At 39.7% G+C, this 21,735-nt stretch overlaps 1 protein-coding gene across 5 annotated transcripts in view; it reads left to right on the forward strand.

Moving 5' to 3' along the window:
* Positions 1-7,869: 7,869 nt before the first annotated feature.
* Positions 7,870-21,735, forward strand: part of PARP8 (poly(ADP-ribose) polymerase family member 8) — a 177,408-nt gene continuing 163,542 nt past the window's right edge. For 2 of the 5 annotated variants that reach the window (XM_054555263.2, XM_063724020.1), the window contains exons 1-2: positions 8,447-8,470; positions 9,380-9,434. Coding sequence is in view for 2 of the 5 variants with exons in the window: in XM_024246841.3 (XP_024102609.2) it covers positions 8,164-8,281; positions 8,369-8,470; positions 9,380-9,434 (275 nt within the window). In the remaining 3 variants the exon portion in view is untranslated. 5 annotated transcript variants of the gene reach the window in all.

Here is a 21,735-nt window from a genome sequence, read left to right on the forward strand (position 1 = left end):
GCAAGCTCCACCTCCTGGGTTCACTCCATTCTCCTGCCTCAGCCTCCCGAGTAGCTGGGACTACAGGCACCTGCCACCACGACCGGCTCATTTTTTGTATTTTTAGTAGAGACGGGGTTTCACCATGTTAGCCAGGATGGTCTCGATCTCCTGACCTTGTGATCCGCCTGCCTCGGCCTCCCAAAGTGCTGGGCTTACAGGCACGAGCCACCGCGCCCGGCCAGTAATAATTAATTCTTATTAAGCAACTTAGATATTTCTTTTTGCCTGTGTTTATCTCATTTAATTCTCTTCTACAACTATAAAGAGATAGAAGCCTTTGTTCTCCTCATTCTTCAGATGAGAAAACTGAGATTTTATGTAGTAAGAAATTGTGTAGCTTGCCCAAGTTCACATATCTAGGAGTTGCAGTCCATTTTACTCCAGTAAAAGTTAGAAGTTGAGTCTGTTTTACTCCAAATCCCAGTCTCCACAAGCCTTTCTTGAGATAAGTGTTAAAACTGTTTGACAATTAATATCACAAAGAAAACTAATACAGAAGTTTTTACCTGAATTTTAAAAATACATTTTTGAAATTACATGGAATCCTGTTCCTAAGTAAGCACTGCAAAAATCAACCAACCAACTAAACAAACTCAAATGTTTAGTCAATTAAAACTTTGTGGGGCCAGGCACAGAGGCTCACACCTATAATCCCAGCCCTTTGGGAAGCAAAGGCAGGAGGATCACTTGAGCCCAGGAGTTTGAGAACAGCCTGGGCAACATAGTTGGACCCTGTCTCTACAAAATTTTTTTTTAAACTGGGCGTGGTGGCCTGTGGCTGTAGCTATTTGGGAGGCTGAGGTGGGAAGATGACTTGAACCCAGGAGATAGAGGCTGCAGTGAGCCATGACTGTGCCACTGCACTCCAGCCTGGGTGACAGTAGGAAACCCTGTCTCAAAAAACAAAAACAAAAACAACGTTTTGAAATGTCATAGTAGGCATATTGCAGGCTTAAAATTATTAAGAGAGAAATTTATTTAACTTTATTTAATCTATTTTCCTCCAAACTTACTTGGACCTAGATCCGTTTTGGGAGAAAACCTCATTACATAATATGAAATTAATATCCTATAAAACACTCTTGGGGAAATGCTTCTCTTTTGTAAAGAAAAGACGAAACTTTGAAAGTGAGTGCAAATTAAAATCAATCAATCAATGCATGTATACTGTGTGCCTCCAACCTACTAAGCGTTGTTCTATGGGCTATTTAGGGGCAGTGAAAACAAAGAAGAAGTAGCAGGCAGAATTCAAGTCTCAAGGAATTTAAAAACTACAGCAATAAAAGACAATAACTTAGACCCCCTCTTGTGCATTACAGATGCTCCTCAACTTATGATAGGGTCATGTCCCAGTAAACTCATCATAAGTTGAAAATATCAAAAGGAGAAAATGCATTTAATATACAAACATACTGAGCATCATTGTTTAGCCTAGCCTACCTTAAATGTGCTCAGAATACTTCCATTTGCTTATAGTTGGGCAAAATCATCTAATACAAAGCCTATTTTATAATTAAGTGTTGAATATATCATGTAATTTTTGAATACTGTACCAAAAATGAAAAACAGAATGATTGTATGGGCACTTGAAGTAAGGTTTCCACTGAATGTGTATTGCTTTGACGCCACTGTAAAGTTATAAAATCTAGTCGAGCTATCATAAGTTGGGGATCATTCGTGTGTTAAGATAGTCTCTATGGTAACCTCTTCCATGGTTACAAAGATCAATAAAAACAGCTCCTGCATGCAAGGAACTTACAGTCTAGAAATGGGGAGTTCAAGGATGAGGGAAGATTAGCGAGTTGGAAAAATCAAGACAGATTTTTTTGAATAAGGTAGCATTTGGTCTGGACTTGGCTTAAAATTTTTTTTTTCTTTTCTTTCTTTTCTTTTCTTTTTCTTTCTTTGTTTTTTATTTTTATTTTTTGAGATGGAGTCTCCCTCTGTCACCCAGGCTGGAGTGCAATGACGTCATCTAGGTTCACTGCAAACTCTGTCTCCCGGGTTCAAGTGATTCTCCTGCCTCAGCCTCCCGAGTAACTGGGACTACAGGGGCACACCACCACGCCAAGCTAATTTTTGTATTTTTGGTAAAGACGGGCTTTCGTCATGTTGACCAGGCTGGTCTTGAACTCCTGAACTCAGGTGATTTGCCTGCCTCGGCCTCCCAAAGTGTATTTTTTTTTTGATTTTCTAACAAATAAAAATTTAAGGCTTTTGTGTAAGTAAAGAGTATCTATAACAGAAAATGAATTGCTATCTAGAATATACAAAAACTTCCTACGAATAAATAATACAAACAAAAAATTCAGTTAAAAAATAGAGGAAATGACAGGCAATCATACAGAGACGACACAAACTGTCAATAAACACTTGAAAAAACGCTCAATATCACTAATAATCAGGGAACTACAGACAAAAACAAGATGAATACTTTACACCTAGCTGGTTAGAAAAAAAATTAAAGACGAATGGTATATACTGTTGGGAATATTGCAGGGAATTAGGTATTCTCAAAAACAGTGGAGTATAAAATGATAAAGTAAATTTGAGAGCAATTTGCTTGTATCTATCAAACTTTTAAATTGCCAGTTCCCTGTGATCCAGTCAATTCACTTCCCAAAGAAACTGCTGAAATTGTGCATAAATTTGTGCATTTGTTGTAAATTGTTTTAATCACAAAACATTTTGCAAAAGCCATCATGACTGCAGAAGTATGGTTAACACTTATTATACTGCATTCATTCAATATCATTCTCTGCAGTGGCTAAACAGAATGAGCGAGATCTCTTTCCACGACAAAGAAAAAAACCTCTTCAAGACAAGTAGAAAAATTAAGTTGTGGCCAGGCGCGGTGGCTCATGCCTCTAATCCCAGCACTTTGGGAGGCCGAGTGGGATGGATCACGAGGTCAGGAGATGGAGATCATCCTGGCAAACATGGTGAAACCCCGTCTCTACTAAAATACAAAAAAACTAGCCAGGTGTGGTGGTGCACGCCTGTAGTACCAGCTACTTGGGAGGCTGAGGCAAGGGAATTGCTTGAACCCGGGAGGTGGAGGCTGCAGTGAGCTGAGATCATGCCACTGCACTCCAGCCTGGCAACACAGCAAAACTCCATCTCAAAAAAAAAAAAAAAAAATTAAGTTGTAAAACAATATATATTAGGTAGTTCCATCAAATTATTATTTTTATTTTTTGAGACAGAGTCACTGTGTCACCCAGGCTGGAGTGTAGTGGCCCAATCTTGGCTCACTGCAACCTCTGCCTCCTGGGTTGAAGCAATACTTATGTCCCAGCCTCCTGAGTAGCTGGGACTACAGATATATGCCACCACACCTGGCTAATTTTTGTATTTTTAGTAGAAATGAGGTTTCACCCCGTTACCCAGGCTGGTCTCGCACTCCTGACCTCAAGCAATCCACCCACCTTGGCCTCCCAAAGTGCTGGGATTACAGGCATGAGCTACTGTGCCCAGCCTAAATTAAAATTTATATGTATAAATCTGTCAAAATATGTACATCTGTGTGAAGATATGAGAATGCAATAATACAAGACATTCCCACACAATTAACACTAGTTACCTCTGGGATGAAGGGTGGAATTAGGGATCAGGATAGGTAAGAATTCTCACATTGTACTTTATGTACTAATATATGTCTTAAATCATTTGCGCTGAGAATATATTCATATAGTATTTACGTACTTTCTAAGAAAAAGAAAAAGGTATTCAAAAGAAGGAATTAATATGAATGAGTACAAGCTAAGAATGAGTTTGGTTGCATGGCACAGTGAGGCATCTCATCTAATTATGGTCTAGAATGCTTCTAGGTAGAAAGAGGAATTAAAATTTTACAGGAAAAATGGATCTAAATTAAAGTGAAATTTGGTAGAAAGAAGAGTTAAGGTTTCATGCTGTAGCTTTAGTATTACTTAGGTTAGTAAAGATGCTAGAAAGGGCCATAAAACCTCACCACCACCCCTGTGCTGTCACATTTGACCTTAGTAACCTAACGGAGGTATGGTAAGAACTAAAGTGTGATAAATTCCACAAAACATCACCTGAAGTTCTCCTTCAGCTTGTCAAGTTTATTTAAAGTTGACTTTGGTTTCTCACAGTAGACCTATCAGAAGAGGTCAGAAAAGTAGGATTAGTTTCCAAAGGCAGCTTTTTTTTTTTTCTTTTTTAAGAAACAGGGTCTCCGTCTGTCATCTCAACTAGAGTGCAGTGGTGTAGTTACAGCACACTGCAGCCTCAAACTCCTGTGCTCAAGGGATCCTCCCAAGTAGGTAGCACTACAGGTATTCACCCACACGCCCAGCTAATTTTTATTTTATTTTATTTTTTGTAGAGACAGGGGTCTTGCAATATTGCCAAGGCTGGTTTTGAATTCCTGATCTCAAGCAACCCTCCCACCTCAACCTCCCAAAGTGCTGGGATTACAGGCATGAGCCGCCACGCCAGGCAAGCAGCTTTATAAGGAAAGAATTGCACACATCCCTCTACTTAGAAGAAGGTAGTTGGGCCCTTAGCAAGCATTTTGAATTTTACAGATTTCTTTCCATTACAGAACCACCGCAAGGAGAAGCTAATAATTAAAAAGAACTTTTCAGATCATCTTCCTTCCAGTGGCTCTCCATTTTTCTCAGATGAAATCCCACTTCCTCACCCTTGTTTAAAGGCCCTTTGTGGTGTCTTCGCACAGCAATGCCTCGGCCCCTACCTTGTCCCTCCTTCACTGATTCTGCCACAAAAGCAAACTGTCCCAGTGCTGTTTCCACATCCCAGCAAGGATGGTAGGCATTCCCATGGGCATTTACCACTGATAACACTATCATGCATTTGGCAAAGAAGGCTGTTCCCCTCTTTGCTAATCCTGCCTCCTATCCTCTTCTTAATAACCATGGAATAGCAGAGGCCAGGCTTGTACTTTTCTTAAGACTGTACTAATGGCTGGGTCATTTGGGAAAGGAAGTTGAATGCAAGAAAGGGAAATATAACTGCCACTAGCAGAGGCTATTTTGGGAGTCCGTAGGCTTCAGCCCTCCTCAAAATCCATCATAGGGCTTCTTGTTGGCTTCACTCCTGGCCTGCAGCCATTGGCGGGGCGGTTTACTTCCTAGTGTGGCTTCTGTACATATTTATTCCTTCAAGTTCAATTAAATTGCTGAAAGGTTTCCAGAGAGAAAAAAGTTTCCTGTAGTCCATGTCTCACCTTAGGTGAATTAACCCCTTTGAGCCTGTTTCCTCTTTTGTAAAATGAGAAAAATAACAGCTAGTATATATGGTTATTGTGAATATTAAGTGAGTTACTATATGTAAAGCTTTTAGAACAGTTTCTACCAGTTCTGGATAAATGTTAATGAATTCTGGATAAGTTCTGGATAAATATTAATAATAAGTTCTGGATAAATGTTAGTTACAATACCCACATCACGTTATTGAACTTAATGCCGCATGTCCATTACCTTATACTTCCACAGTTTGGCCTTTTGGCACAGGCAAAAAATTTATATTTTTCGCTAATAAATTATATCTGTTGGCTTAGAATCATTATTCTAAACTGGTGGAATTTTTTCAGCAGAGTCTATCATCCAACATGTAGATTATTATCTTCAATTTAGTTTGGGATACCACCCGAGTTCTCCCTCACTGTAAATTGTGATTTTATTTATTTAACAAATTGGTGAAGGGCCTCTTATGTGCCACGTTCCTGAATGCATGTGTGTGTATGTTGTATAGTCATGAGTGTTTAAGGCGGGATAGAACTGTTTCATCTCAAAGATGCATATAGTTTTTGATAAGGGAAGTATGTTGAGCACACGTAATATAAACACTTAAACATTCAGAGATGGGGCAAGGTAAAGAAAGGATCCTCGATGTGGGCTGACTTACTTTGAGCAAATTGCTCCATAAGGATCTAGCCTGGAAGATCCTTGGAAGGATCTAGGTTGGTATAGTTTTTAATTAGAGAAATTTATCTTGCAGAAATACATACTAGATAGAAAGGTTAGTTTTTATTTTTTAATCTTACTCCTTCAAATGTAAAAATATTTATTAAATACATCACACCTTAAGGGCATGAACAGGGTGAGGTTAGCTTTGTTTAACCAAAACAGGGCAGCCCATGAAGCTTAAAAAAAAAATCAAATATAGGACAAGTCACAAGAAGGCCTATTTTAAGGAGTGAGTAGTAAACTAAGAGCTCATCCAGACAAAAAAATATTTGGTAGCTTTAAAACTATTTCACATTTATTTGTAGTAAGGGTTCTACTTGGAAGATGCAAGCCTTGTGACTAGATAACTGTAAAATAAATTTTTGTGAGTTAATAGACTTTCAGCCTTTCAAAGAAGTTAAAGCACATAATGGAAGAAGAAATACTCATGATTCTCAGTGGTGATGTGGAAGAGAAGAAAGCGTTTTTGGCAGCCAAAGGGCCTACACAAAGCAACATACCCAGGAAGGACAAAGGGCTTGAACCTGTCCTACCCTAAAGAGGAAGCATTTCAGGAGAGGACTGAGCAGGAGATATAGCCTGTTGTGACTGTGGCTTTACTACATCAAAGGCTGCAGTGGATCTCATAATGCAGTATGTTTCCTTTTATAACGCATAGTGAATACGACAGGACAACGAAACTATTTTGTAATTTCTTTCCTGAAAGAAAAAGGAGTTAGAACATAGAATCTTTCATTGATTCTACAGAATCTTAAGACTCCTTCAGGGATGGCAGTCATTCCTACCGTGCTGAACATCATGTTGTCACGGTCAGAATCAGAACTAAATTGATTAAGGGTCTGAAACAGTTTGGCAACTCTTGGACACTTATGCTGATAAGAAAGCTGATGAGACAGGGTAATGAAAAGAGGCTGCAAGAAATGACCATTCATGCATTCAGCCAACATTTAGGCCACCCTCCTGTATTCCAGGCACTGTACATGGCACTGAGAATGCAAAGCAAAAGGAGTCATGGTCTACTGGCGGGAGCCTTCTCAGTGGAGAAAAGATCAACAAGAAAAGTGCCTGCTGGAGACCTCTCCTAGGGCATAAACCAATAGAGGTGGGGGCAGCTACGTCAGCCTGAGGTGTCCTTAGGCAGAACAGAAAGTGAGAATCAGAGCAGTATCTCATTTCTGAACACCTGGATTGTAGCTTTCCCTTGACTGACTGTCAAATGAGGTGGTTTTAAAAATCAAGCCAAATAGGTTTCCATCTTTTAGGAAGACCCTGGAACGTGCCAGTTGATTCTGACAATTTCTCATGAACAGAAACACCTAGGAAGGGAGAACTGGTGAGTCTTTTCAAGAGGAGGAAGTCCCTCAAAAGGGGCTGTTTCGTAAACGGCGCCCCAAAAGGGCTGAACTACTTCGATCTGGAGGAAAAAGACTCAGGCACTGAGGGAAGGGGAGGGTGCACGTCTGGAGTAATTTTAAGGGTTTTTCCGTGTTATGTGATGTGGCAACAAAGAAAGATTTGTTCGTTTTATTATTTTTTTAATTTTTAAAGATTTTCTTTTCCCCCCTTTTCCCCCTCCCAGCCACTCTGGTTTGGGTTTGCCACAAGACTCATAATTCCTTTAGAAAGTGGAGTCGAATTCATAAAAGTGATGGGGGGAGGGGCGCGGAGAGGGAAGGCTGGGAGCCCCAGGGAGTCTTCACTACCTACACTGCCGCTCAGCTCCCGGCGCTAGCGGAGGTCGGGGTGGGGAGACTCGGCTCTCGCCCGGGATGGCTGATACTGTGCGAGCCCCGGCGGCCCGCCGCCGGGCGGGGTGACTAGGCGGCGGGCGCGGAGGGTCTGCGGCGGGCTGGCGGCGCTGCAGCATCCTGGGCACGGCTGCCGCCGCCCGCGGGCGCGAGTGTGCGCGGGTGTGGAAGGCCGGCGTGCGGGCCGTAAGGGGTGTGCGCGCGTGAGCCGGAGCGGGGCTCGCCCCTCGCCGGCGCCCGCCGCCCAGCCAGTGATTGCTCTCCGGCTGTCCCCGGGCACCCTCGGCCCCCCACGGCCGTTGGTCCGGGCGGGGGAGGGAGAAAGTGAGACTCGGTGTCATCACCATCCATTGTCAGAAGGAGAGGAAATTGGAATCCAGCAGCGGCGAGCAGCAGCTGGGCGGTCACATCTGGGAATGCAAAGCCGACCTCCCCCTCCTCCTCCTCCTCCTCCTCCTCCTCCACCTCCTCCTCTTCTCTCACCCAGGGTCACTTCCGAAACCACTTCGCCCTCAGCCCCTGCCTCGGCCAGAGGTTTCATTTTTAACTGAATATTTACGAAAGCTGGAAGCGTGCGAGGGGGGTGGGGGGGGGTGGAAATAGCGGCTGCTTCTTTTCCAGGGATTTATTTAATGGGGATGTGTTCAAGGCAAGAGCGAATTCAGAAGGATATCGACGTCGTGATCCAGAAGTCCAGAGCTGAGAAGGACTGCCTGTTTGCAGGTGAGTTCTTGCTTTTCCAGAACCTCGGACCCAGCGCCCCCTTCCCAGTTTTCTGACCGCGACGTGTGTGGCTGGGGGTGGGGTGGAGGTTGCACGTCCCCATTCTGGGGTTCATTTGGCAACAGCTGCTGCAACGAGCGCTGGAGCCAAAAGGGGGAGGGGGCGCCAGCCTCTCCCCTTCCCCTCCCCCCACCCCCAAGTCTGGGGCAGCCACCACCTTTGAGGGCAGAGCCGGCGTGGCCGAAGCGGGGGTCTAGGCGAAGGGGCAGTGCGTGGTCTTTCCAAACCCGCGTAGTGCCCGAAGCCTCCAAGCACGCTTCCTGGGTTCCAGCAGCGGCGGCAGAGCGGGGTTGGTTGGACCCGCCGGGTTTGCGCAATGGGCTGAGCGGCGGCGGCCGGGAATGGAGCCCGCTGCGCTGCGCTGCGCTCGTAAGCTGCGCCCGGCGCCGAGGACCCCCGGGGAGCAGCGCTCGGCCCATCTCCGGCCCCTTCGGCTGCCTCTAGTCCCCTCCGACTGGCAAAGAGAAGGGATTCCTTGGATTCCCAAGGCACCCAGCGCCCCTGCCTGGGGGTCGCCTTTCGTCCATTTTGCTCCCCCGGGAGAGAGATCTGATTTTGCTTTCGCTACCGCGAGCCCGGCGGGGGCTGCTTCCGGCCTCCCCGACCGGGAAATTCCCGCTGTTGCCATGGCACCCGGCACTTGTTGCGGGGGGCGGCCTCCCGCTGCACCCAGTCGGGGGCGCGCCGCATCCCCTCGGACGCGGCGCGGAGAGACTTCGCCGCCCTCCAGCCCTCGCCTCCCGCCCGGCCAGGCCTCCCCTGACACCACCAAATGGGGGGCCCAAGTCCTGATCGGGGTTAAAACAAATCCACTCCAGGGGTAGCTTTTGACAGGACTTTCTGTTTCAGATTTCAGATACTCAGACTCCACCTTTACTTTTACCTACGTTGGCGGCCCCAGAAGGTATTTATGTGAATAGAGTTGCTTCATTTCCTGTTCACACTCTTGTGTTTCCTTTGTTCTTAGCGTGTTCCGTGTTCGGGTATTTTGGTTGCTTGTTTGTTTGATTATTGTGGCTTTTCTTTACCTGCTACCCAAGCCTGACGTCCTTCGGTTTTAAATAGCGGGGGGAGGGGAATCAATGTTTGATTCAGGTGTTTCGAAGACCACGCCACAGGCAATGAGCAGAACTCTTCATGTTGAAACTGTTCTGCTACAGTACTAGATTGCTCTCAGGCGATTTGGGGTTGATACAGGCAAGCCGGTGCAAAACTGGAATACTGAATATGAAGTGAAATGTATAAAAGACATAAAATGTCACAAAATAGTTTGATCAGAAGTGTTGGTTTTCCTGGTGAGTTGGGGCTGCGTGTTTCCATGTTTTGTGAAGGTTTACATAAACATGCAGCCTGCCAATTCTCTGTACATTTTTTTTTTTAATGAGTGGTATTTCGGTTTTCACGTATAGTTGTAAGAAAGAAATTGGAGACTTATATGTAGCTGGAGTGGATGACTTCTTTCTTTTGGGGGAAGAATGAGAGATGCACATTTCGTTAGTAAATTGTGAACAACTTGAAACAAACCCAAATCCAATTTTGAATTTAGGAAGTAGAGTTAAAATGAAAGGTAGCCATTCAAATACTATGCCTTGCTGCCTTCACTTGTTGAGTTTGGAGTTTCTTCCTTTTAGCCCTTTAGGGACACAGTAGTTTAAAAGAGCAGTAGCCACATATGAAAAGTATCAGATTTAGCTTAGAGGGAATTCCTTAGACCAGCCCTGCTGTTAAGACTTGACATTCAATATTGTTTGATCACATTCCAAAATATATCTTAGCTAATGGAAACATTTATAAACATATAAATTGCAAAAGAAGCTTTCTTGTGTACATACATTTTTAAAAGCTTGAAATTGATGTGAACTTTTAAAAACACGTAGGATCTGTATTACATTATACATCTCAAAACAAATTTAATTAAAGTGAATATCATTCCAGTATATACAATATGCCTAAGCCCCAGAATTGGCACATTGATTTACTAGTTGAAAATATAACAGTGAATCACCAAACTTCAGTGTATACTTTTTGGGAGAGAATGAAATTAACAGTATTTCTTAATTTACTGTAATGTCATCTTTGTAATTATGAATTAATAATTCAATGAGAGGAGACTTGGTTGATTAAATTAACGCTGGTCCTACACATTATATCTAAAGGATCTTCGTATATGACTAATATCCTCTTGGATTATTTTAACAGTTAAAATATACAAAGTGGCCCATTAAAAACAGAGTTGACTTTTCACTATTGCTGTTTTTCTGGTGAGACATGTGGACAGGAAGGACAGGTGGGCTTTTCAACTAACTAGCTTTCTGATTTTTAATAAGATACCTCAGTTCTTTTGGCCTCAGTTTACTTATCTGTACAATCAAAGGGTAAATCATATGCTTAATCACTAAGATTGGTTAAATACTGCAGTTAAGATTCTTTATCAGCAAATTATTGAACTCTAGTGTTAACATAGCTAGAGGTGGAAAAGGGAGCAAGGCCAGGTGTTGGGATGAATAATTAACTAAGCGAGTTAACATCAGTTTTCACCATAGAAGAAGTACCATGGTTGCTCTTAAAGTAGGAGATGTTTCCTATTTTATGTAATTTTATTAAGGGATAGTGTTTTCTTTTGTCACTGATTTAAATGTACCTGGATGTTTCTCAGCCATTTGGCTAAGATCGAGCACAAGTGTACCTGGGCCTTTTATATCTAATCTAATGTAGACCAGCCTGTTAAAAGAGAAAGACAATTGGTTAAACTGCTGATGTGTTGCTTTGTGTTCTCAAAAGCTTGTTCTATAATACAATATGTAAAAAGTTGTTACAGTGTAGTAACCGCAGATAATCCCTTTATGATTTGTACATAATGGCGAAGACTGTTTATTTTCTGAAAATAATGTATTTGTTTTCATTACCGACATTATAAACCAATATTTATTAATCTATTTCTTATCCTGACATTTCAGTCAGACTCTCAAAATAATCTTGCTGTATTTTGATTTAATGTGCTTATCAACTTGTAATATTGAATTAATAGTGTCATTTTAGGTGAACTAGACTTCATTGAAGGAGGTGGGAGCCTTATGGAGAGAGAGTATATGATTATCTCTATTTGTATTTAATAACCATTTCATCTAACCGTTAAGAGAGAATAATTTTAATTCAAGTTGTAGATAAAACTTACTATACCATTTTCTTTTTGACGCTTTCCAAGAATGAGATACACGGTATTTTAAAGACAAAGATTGATCTTACATGTTACTATTAAAAAAAAAATACAATAATTTTGTTCTACATTTATACTTTTAATTTTTCTGTGGATAATAAGAAATGCCAAGAGGCGATTGTGTCCATGCTGGCAAGTGGCCTAATAAATTGTCCTTTTATTTGGTGGTCCTCAGGGTGGCAGTTAACATCTTGCTATTCTGCCTTGTGGACTTGAGGTGGAAAGGTTCGTGGAATTATATCCTTGCTTTTGGATGTGCAAACTGAGGCTCAGAGAGTTTGAGACACATAGTCACTTTCACCAATTGAATGATGAAGCTGCCATGTAAACCTGTTCTGTCACACTCCTGAGACCTCCTTTTTCTCCGTTAGTGTTTTCAAGCTTTTTGAGCATGCAGACACTTTACCGTCAAAAAATTATGTAGAGACATACTTGAGAGTTACAGTTTAAAGAAAAACAAGGTGTAATTATTTGGTTATTAGTAGCATTTACATATGCTTGAAAACTTGTGCTATATATACGGTAAGATTAATTTATTCTAACAATGATCTTGATAATCCCCCTGATTCCCAGACTCCTTGGAATAGCTCCACAGCTATCAGTGGTTCTGCCACAGGTTCAGAGCCTTCCCAGTACTGCCTTCTTATTTGAGAGGTGTGCTAAGAACTATAAAGCAGAGGCTTCAATTGTACACAATTTGGAAGTTTAGGCAAAAGTCATTTCTTCCCTATACTTTGTCCTGCTTATCTCCTGTCTCTTTCTGTTTTACTGATTAGCAATAAACTCCTTAAAACTCAAAGGTTTGGGCTTCTGTTCCTTTCACTTGCAGTCAGACATGGAGTTAGTGGTAGAAGGAACAGAAGGGTTAACCTGCATGGTGACAGCTACTGAGGGGATGGATAGGAAAGCAGGCTGAGTCCCTGGGGCCAGTGGTTACCAAAGCCAAGGAGAGAGCAAGGGGAGCCCAGTGGGCCTGGCCATGGAATTCCAAGTGGGAACTTTCAGCCAGGAATGTATTGTGAAAATATTACTGTGAGGTTTTAAAAGTACACAAATAAGAATTGTTTTTTGTAAAAAAAAAAGAAAAAAAAAAGTTAGAAAAAGAAATATGCCAAAAAGAAGGAAGTAAAAAATACATGACTTCTGTCTTCTGTTAACATATTAAAATTTATTCTTTTAGATTTTTGTGTGTCTATATACATATAAAATATATATTGAGACCTCACCTTTTTTTTCACCCAAGAGTATAACATTAATTCCTTTCCTTTAGAAAAGATATGAGACTAAAGAATGTTTATTAAGTTGAGAGTTTCCCAATCAAGGAGTATGACTCTGTATAATAATAAAGCTAATGTTTTATTAGAAATTATAATAAAATTAGAAATTTAATATTTGGCAGGATGTGAGTTGCTGCATATGTACACCCTTTATTACATGACTAGACACTCTTTTGTGTGGTCATGGATATATTGGCATCTTTTGAAGTGTATCCTTTTTGTTTCAGGAGCTTCTGTCTAGATAAATAGCAAGTGTGACACTGATAATAGTAATGGAATATTCCTCAAAGCACAGGCTCCTTCCTCTTTCTCCTGAACCTTGCACATGCTGCCTGGAAAACTCACCCACAACCTGCTTTTCATCCTGTCCTTTGGCTCATCCCTGCTCAGCCCTCTTTGTTGAGATATTTGCTAGCCAGATTCTCTGAGAAGCCTTTCCTGGCATCTTCGTCTGTATGATTCTGCTAGGTGTTTCTAAAATCATGTTGTTATAGTATATTGTAATCGCCCATTTATGTCTGTTTGACTGTGAGCATCTTGGAGATGGGAATTCTCTCCTATGCATTGCAGTTTCCCCAGCCCCTAGCACACTGTCTAGCCCAGTATTCCTTCTAAGTAAGTAGGTGTTGAATGACTTACAAAATGAATGCTAAAAGACCTGGCAGACAGGAAGGAATTTCCTAGCCTAAATGACCAGATGTGGAGAAGATAGTCAAACACTTCAGGGTCCCCAATCTGGTGATGTCACTTGCAGTGGAATTTCATATGAATCCAGTGTGACAGAAGTTGCCTAGTCAAGTTATAAGTCCTCTTCTCTGGGTCACATGTTCAAATACTTTTAGGGGACAGATAACGCAATATTTAAGATACTAGGGAGTGATGAGGACTGTGGCACATTGTAGAGTTTGGACTCCAAGAGTAATTAATTCAGTTGAAAAAATCAACAGCACTCTGTTGATCAAGTAAACTTTCCAGGGGCCCTAATCCACCTGGGCCCGCAGTGTGTAATTCCATAACTCATGGGATGCCATCAAGAGAGACAATCTACTTGATTGCTAAAGGGCCTTGTTTTCTTTGGAGTTCCCCAGAAAGGAGAAGTGTATGTGTGTGCAGGGGTGAGGAGGGGGAGGGTGAAGAAGCAATACTATCCCCTTAAAAAGGTTTGTCAATTTTCATTATGAAAGATCAAACGTGCCCACTCCAGAAATCTTGGCATATACAGTTATTTTGAAGCCATTCAGTGTTCTTCAAGATGTCACAATGAAAAGAGTGATGATTTTTTAAATAAAAAATTAACATCTTTCTCTTGGCAATGGGACTTTCTCACCATACTTTTATGTTACATCACTTATTATATATTCAAAATATTGATTTTTTAAAAGTGTGTTCCTTGGAGCCCTGGGAACCTGCCTCAGGAGCTGTGGTGGCTGTGGGGAGGCAGTGTGAAGGGAGCTGAATGAGTTAGTGAGAATCTGGGTCTTCATATCTTTTTTAAAATTGCAGCTGCTTTTTTCTGTTCTGTATAACAACTCTTTTTGAAAACAGTTTCATTGTTGAGTTTTAAAACCACTGACCTAAAATAACCACCAATTTAACATAAGTATAACTTTATTGAGTTTTTTTGTATTAAAAAAATTAAACTCCATTTTTTTCATGGATTAAGGTGATTCTACTAGTGATATTTATTAAGCATCATCTCTGCTGTTCTCTTTGCTTGCCTTGCTTTATCCCGTGTTTCCAAAAAACACAAATAGGTATTTTGTCAGCTGTTTTACGTTTTATAGCAGGAAAAACAGAGGCTTGGGTGATTTAAGTTACAGTTAGTAAGAGCCATAGGATACATTTCAGTGTAAGTCAATGTTTATGTAAGACTTAAGGGACATTAGTTGAATTGGCATGGCTAGAATAGTTGGGAACGTTTGGGAATGGGGAGAGATTGCTAATGGGATGTCTGCCAGGGGCAATACTGAAAATCTACTGGTTGGCAAAGGTAGTGCCTGAGCCCAGTGCTAACCATAATAGTTGGAAAATTATGTACGTTGGCTGTGTAATCCTTATGCAAATATTTGGCCAATCCATCTAAATTTCCCATCATTTCTCTCTGCAGCATTTTTAAAAAGACATATAGCTGAAATTTTATCAATCCTAAAAATATTTTGTAATTCTCTGCCCAGATTTGCATTTGGGTAGATTGTGCTGTAGAAGATATATCTTGCTTTAAGATAGCTGCCACTGATTAGTTTATTTTAGTCTATTTTAATCAACTTATTGCCTTGTAATCTTTCCTTTTTCATTCTCTAAATTTCTGAAATTCCATCTTCCATGTTCCCCAGGAAAGACTAGTAAGATGTGTTTTTATTAATAAGACTTACTATCCTCATTTCACCATGACATAATTTGGGCTTTCTGTTCCAAGTTATCCTACTTGAATGCTGGACACTTCCACCTGAATATTTGTCATTTTCACCTCAACCCCAGCACATCAAAACAATCCCTTCTTACCTCTTTAAAAGAAGCTTCTGTCTCCAGCCTTTTCCTAGTCAGTATCACATCTTTTGAGCCAGGTATGGGGATTACAGTTTCAGATTTCACCTCAAGTCTTCCTCTTCTGGTTCCTGAAGCTCCACCAGCCTCTATTTGAAACATTGTTGGCCTCTTCATCCCATCCCATGTCAACATTTAGCCCATGCCCTGTTGGCTTTGACTTAGATCAATCACCTTAACCCAGTGTCTTAAAATTCTTGATTTTGAGTTTCTTATCCATCCAGTTTATTTACACCTGAACTCTTTAAGCACGAAATTAATCATTCATCTGTTCAGAAGCCTTCAAATGTGACCACAGCTTTTTCCATATAGACCTAAAACTTACATTCTTGGCCTTTGAGAGCTGATTTCCCTCTCCACTGATACATGTTTCTCATGCTTCCTAACACCTATGTGCTTCTGTTTGCTTAGTGACCACCCCCCGCCCACTCATCAGCAGTTTGTATTAATTTAGTGTAAAGCTGTGTAAAGTTTATTGGTTGATAACATCTGTGTCAAGATCATGGTTTTTATCACAAAGAGCAGTTCATTGTATTTTTTCCTTGCCCACGAATGACATCTCTGTTTATTAGAATACATAACGTTTTATGCATAGGAGGATAGAGTGAGAATATGAGTAGAACAAAGTAAGAATGAGAGGAGAGGATAGTGAAATTTGAGGATAGGATGAGAATGTAAATAGATTTATGTCCATCCATTACAAGATTAATAATCACAACGATAAAAGTCTTGAATGTTATTTATTTGCATATGAGTGATATTTCAGTTTGTGGCTGATACCCTCTTGGTATTAAATGAAAGATGACAAATCATTCAATATTAATTTTAGAGGGAGACATCTATTGAAACCTTTGTGCAGTCAGGTCAAGTTTCTGTGTACAAAAATTAGCAGAGAGGTGGCTGCTGGTTGACTTCCCCTAGGGTGGTGTCTTTCTGAACATTTTGAAATGTAGATTGAAAAGGTGGATTTGTCAACTAACTCTGAAGTGCTGTAGTTATTTGTGTTTTCATCATTGTTTTATTGTTTATTTTTGAGATGGAGTTTTTGCTCTTGTTGCCCAGGCTGGAGTGCAGTGGCGTGATCTTGGCTCACTGCAACCTCCGCCCCCCAGGTTCAAGCGATTCTCCCGTCTCAGTCTCTCAAGTAACTGGGATTACAGGCAAGCACCACCACGGCCGGCAATTTTTTTGTATTTTTAGTCGAGACGGGAATTCACCATATTGGCCAGGTTGGTCTCGAACTCAGGTGACCTCAGGTGATCTGCCCGCCTCGGCCTCCCAAAGTGTTGGGATTACGGGCGTGAGCCAGCCATGGCACCCGGCCTGTTTTATTGTTTAAAAAACAAGTACAGGTTGTTATTATCCAAGAATTGTTGATAGAATATATACTGTATTTGAAGTGTAGAACCAAGGCAGAGGCTGATTAATATAACTAGTTTACATTTGTCAGCCTTTCACATCTGTGAAGGAATAAAGTACAGGCAAAAGTGGAAAACAAACCAGGAAAAAAAATTGTTAAGCACAGAGCTGCTTAAAACAGTGATGTCACATTAAAAAAAAGTCACAGAAATAAGTCAGTTTTTTGTTTAGAAACTAGAATTCCAACTCCTAGCCAAGTGCCTAGAATATAGTAAATATTTTCTAGTTTCTTAAATGACTAGCAATATTCCTACATTATGTGATGGCATTTCCCAAACTGTTTAATTAGATGTTAGATTTGTAGCCAAATATGTCTAGGAAATGCTTAAACAATATAAAACAGTTTTAATGATTGGCTTTTTAGAACGTTATATATTAGTGTGCTTTTTGCATATCCAGGAGGTGAGTGAAGTATTTGGGGTTTTTCAGACTTACTTGATTACAGATCTGGAGTATCTCAAAACAGTTGTTTTGTGGAAAACACTTTGGCAAACTCTGAGTCTTAGTCATTAAAAATAGTTTTTGGGTAAACAACAGTGTAATAGAAATGGAAATTACTGATTCATATTGAGCCATGAAGAATTTATTTTCAGCAATTTTTATACAAGTTGCTTTATGACAAAGAAAGCTTTGGTTAATCGGCATTTGGCATTTCATGTCCCTAACTTTTCTACATGAGGATATATTTCTCTGGTTCTCTCACTCTCTCACTAGTTATACTGAATTCATTTATGATAAGGGCTCTCAACCATTCTTATTCATCAAAGCCCTGAAGTTGGCAGAGCCCTCTCTGGTACCTGATTAGAAGTCCATCTTCCATCTCATAGGGAGGTGTTAAGAGATGGATAATGATTCTGTGTAGCAGAAGTAGTCATTATGTCCTCTTAAATTCGGTCACTTTGACTGCAGTAGAGCTTCTTAGTGAGCGGTCTATGATGGAGTGTACTTTTGGAGAAGCTCGTGGTGGGGGAAATCTGGAATTTGTCTAAATATTTCATTTCTTTGATAAATTACATTAAAAAATCAATGAGAGTATCTATTTGGTGAAATCATTTTCCTCCATGTGACCAAATGAGAAATTTAGTGAAAGATTTAAAATCATTTCTCAGACTTTTTCCACATTAGTCGGGAAGCAAACCCTTTTTTTAAGGCAATGTCAATTATTAAGCTTTAGGGAACCACATGCCACTTTAGGTAACACATGATTGGAGAGATTGAAGAGTGAAGTCCCTGCTTTAAAGTGTACTCCTGTGGACACAGTAATACATATATTTAAAATGGTTCATGTTAAGAGTAGGTATATTTCTATCTAAATACTCTGTAGCTTTTGTGATTCAGGGAAACGAGTGGAGCCTCACAGGCACAAGAATCTAGTAAATTCTAAGTTTCTTGTGTGGAAATCAGTGTGCAAAATCTTAACTGAGTGAATTCTTGATTGTTGGTATCACATTTGTTAGTCTGTATGTATCTGTGTCATTGATCTCCTTAAGAAGAGACTCGTAGATATTGACTGGGAGACCCAAGCTGAATGCTAAAATCTGCTCCATGGATATAAGCTGATGCAGTCATCATTTCTCATTAAAATGCATCACAGCTAGATATGCAGCAAAAAAAAAAAAAAAAAAGTTAGTCCCTCCAGCTGAAAAGCGGTCATTACTTTATTATCATCACAGAATTTGAAATGATTTCTATAGTTAACAGTCAGATTTTATTTTTAGTTAACTAAGACAAAGTTTGAATAATTCACTGTGAGACAAATTCTTTCTTGATTCTTCTTTTTGGAGCAGTCCATCTTTGTGGGAAAACCAGCCTAGAATGGTGATTTCAGTTTCAGTTAGGTGATTTCAATGAGAATTGTATTTGGCTCAGAAATGATGAGACTGGGGCCAAGAAAAATTTTAAACTTTTTTTTTTGTAATCATATTACTAGTTTGATTTCATATGAACTTCCTTTGTTGACTTTCTGTGCCATTAATTTAAAATTTCCAGTATCCTCAATATTTGATGTCTTATATGTACAGAATGCTTTCCAGCTGTAAGTTATCAGCAAGTAAAAAAATTTAGTATGGCAATAGTTTTCATAAGAGGTTTTTTAAAACAGAAAAATGTTGACATTGCCAGCCTCTGGGTTGCATTTAGGGATATGCTACATTTCAAAGGTATCTTTCTGAAGGCAAAGACTTTTTCAACATCTGAATATTCTGATTTACAGAAATTAAAAAAAAAAACCCTGTACATTACACAGGCATATAAATTTGAATCAGGAAAATATAAAATTAGCTTATTATTTTTATTCAGTAAAAGTGCCTTAGCGCAGAACTAAAATTGATACCTTATGGTTTTAGCATGTACATAAGTACATGAGAGTAACTCACATTTTTATATGAATAGAAATATCAACTTTATTCATGTATAGATTATAAAACTAAACAAAAAGTAATTATTTGCTATTACAAAAATTAAGAACCATTACAAAAATTCTCTGCCTACTAATTTTCAATCACCATAGAAATACAATATTTAATAATGCTGCTGCAGTACTACATAAAACATATTAAGAATTGATGTTATATTTCTGTGTTTGAATATTGAGCTTAAACATAAAACATGTTTGAAATGTGTTCGTGTGTGTCTCTCTCACACACACATAACATGTACATACCTGAAACTCATACTACAATTGCAACACATCTTAAGCTTTTCCTTTTAAACATACCAAGATAACATTCTAAAATGAAGAATATCTATGTCTCTCTTCATACTGTCTCTCTATGATATGCAATTGCTATAAACATATCTTCATATTTGATATATATAGGTACATATATATGGATAAATATAGATATATGAGAGAGAAATGGAGATTAGAGATCTATGTTTGCCATAAATCACACTTGTTAACATAAACTATCTGATTAAACTGATATTTTGTGGCCCAGGACCTGAGACATGCAAAACTACTCTTACCAGATAGAATTTTCTAAAAACTGAGAGCTCATTCTCCAGGAGCTGGCCAAGGACCAGTCCTAAAGGCAGACCTTTCTTGGAAATGTACAGTCTGAGCAAACAAGGCCTGCTGAGTTAACCCTTTCCTATACATATGCAGACAGTGTTCAGCACAGGGCCTGACAGAAGTCAGTGTTTGTTATTATTATTCATAGCATTAGCCCAATTCTTGTTGTGAGCAACATGAACAAGGAGACTAAGGGGGGAAAAATGCCCTTTTGTAGGGTGACCACCCGAACTGATTTGAAAGTCTACAATTTTTTCAGTTTAAAATGGTATTTATTTGTAACATGTACTGTTATTGAATAACAATTTCTAATTAAAAACTACACTAGTTTTCTGCCTGTGGATAAGCCACCTTTTTATTCCTTTACTTTCTTAATAAACTTGCTTTCACTTAAAAAAAAACCTACCCTACATATACACAAAAGTTAAAAAGCAGCAATGGTGTACACTGATCAATATAAACGCATGAAGTTTTCTTTTCTTCAGTGTACAAAGTCCAAGTCTAAACCTTTATAATTTTTAGAGTCTGGCGATTCTCCAGACTCCATACTTTTCGTTATTATCAGATGCCAGCGTTAATGCTCTTCCTTTCTCCTGTTTTGGGTTCCTGATCTTCACCTGTGTCTTTAAAACAGATTATTTTCTTTAGATTTGAAAGGTTGGGTTTTTGTCTTCATTTCTTATTTGTTTAGCCTTGTATTTCCCTTTCTTTAGTTGAATTGTGTTATTGAAAATTAAATAATTCCCCTGTGAAGTCAAAAATCCTGTTGCAGGGTGGGCTCTAGAGCCTTTCTCTTGGGCCACCCTCCCATATCCTTAGAAAGCCTGTGTGTATTCTGATACATTTGGCAATTTCGACTGGCTTTTCTTGTATTGTCTGACCCGTTTTTATTTCAGTGGTGCATCCTGGTTTTACCCAACAGGCAAGTGGTGACTCCAATGCAGGTGACACAGAGGTGACACTAGAATGAAGTGAAATATTCTGTTGAGGGCTAAGTTCATGTTTTTGCTGACAGTGGCAGATAAATGTCATGGCTTCCCCCTGCATAGTGCTTAGGAAGTTTCTTTTGATATGTGTTTTAGAGAAAACATAAAACTTGTAATCAAGAAAATGCAATAACGAAAGAAATGCTTACTTGAGTAACTAATGTGAGTTAGGCAAAGAAGATGCAAATACTTCCCATTTCCTGCTTCTAAATTACCGTCAAATTGTCCTAAGCAAATCTCTTTGTCTCCATGTAAAAGATACAGAGAAACCGTTAGAAAAAGGTGGATTTTATACATACAGCCTGAATGAACTGCCTCACGATTTATATGTTTGAGGAAAGTGTCTGTTTGATAATTTAAATTAAGTTTAAACTGTCATAAACGGAAAGCTGTACAGATTCTGTGGGAGAGGATACTGGGGTACCAGATACTTATTGCTAGGTTGTCCACTCTGCCTTCTTCAATACTCTGGATCGGTGCCCTTTATTCGTTTTTTTTCACAACTTCCTCACCTTTGCTCACATTCTTTACAAGCTTCCAGGATTTTTTTATTTTATTTTATTTTTTTCCACAATGACTCTCATGGCTGTTGCTATAGTTGCTATAAAAGGCAAGGTGGGGAACAGATGGGTGAATGAGTACAGAGGTCATTTGTAAACCGTTTGTGGTTAGTGCTCCTCTGTTTACTGTCTATCTGTCTCTCTTAGTGTCTCTGGGTGTGTGTCTGTTTACAACATAAAATATATGCA

This window comes from Pongo abelii, chromosome 4 (genome assembly GCF_028885655.2).
Source record: "Pongo abelii isolate AG06213 chromosome 4, NHGRI_mPonAbe1-v2.0_pri, whole genome shotgun sequence".
Lineage (NCBI taxonomy): Eukaryota > Metazoa > Chordata > Mammalia > Primates > Hominidae > Pongo > Pongo abelii.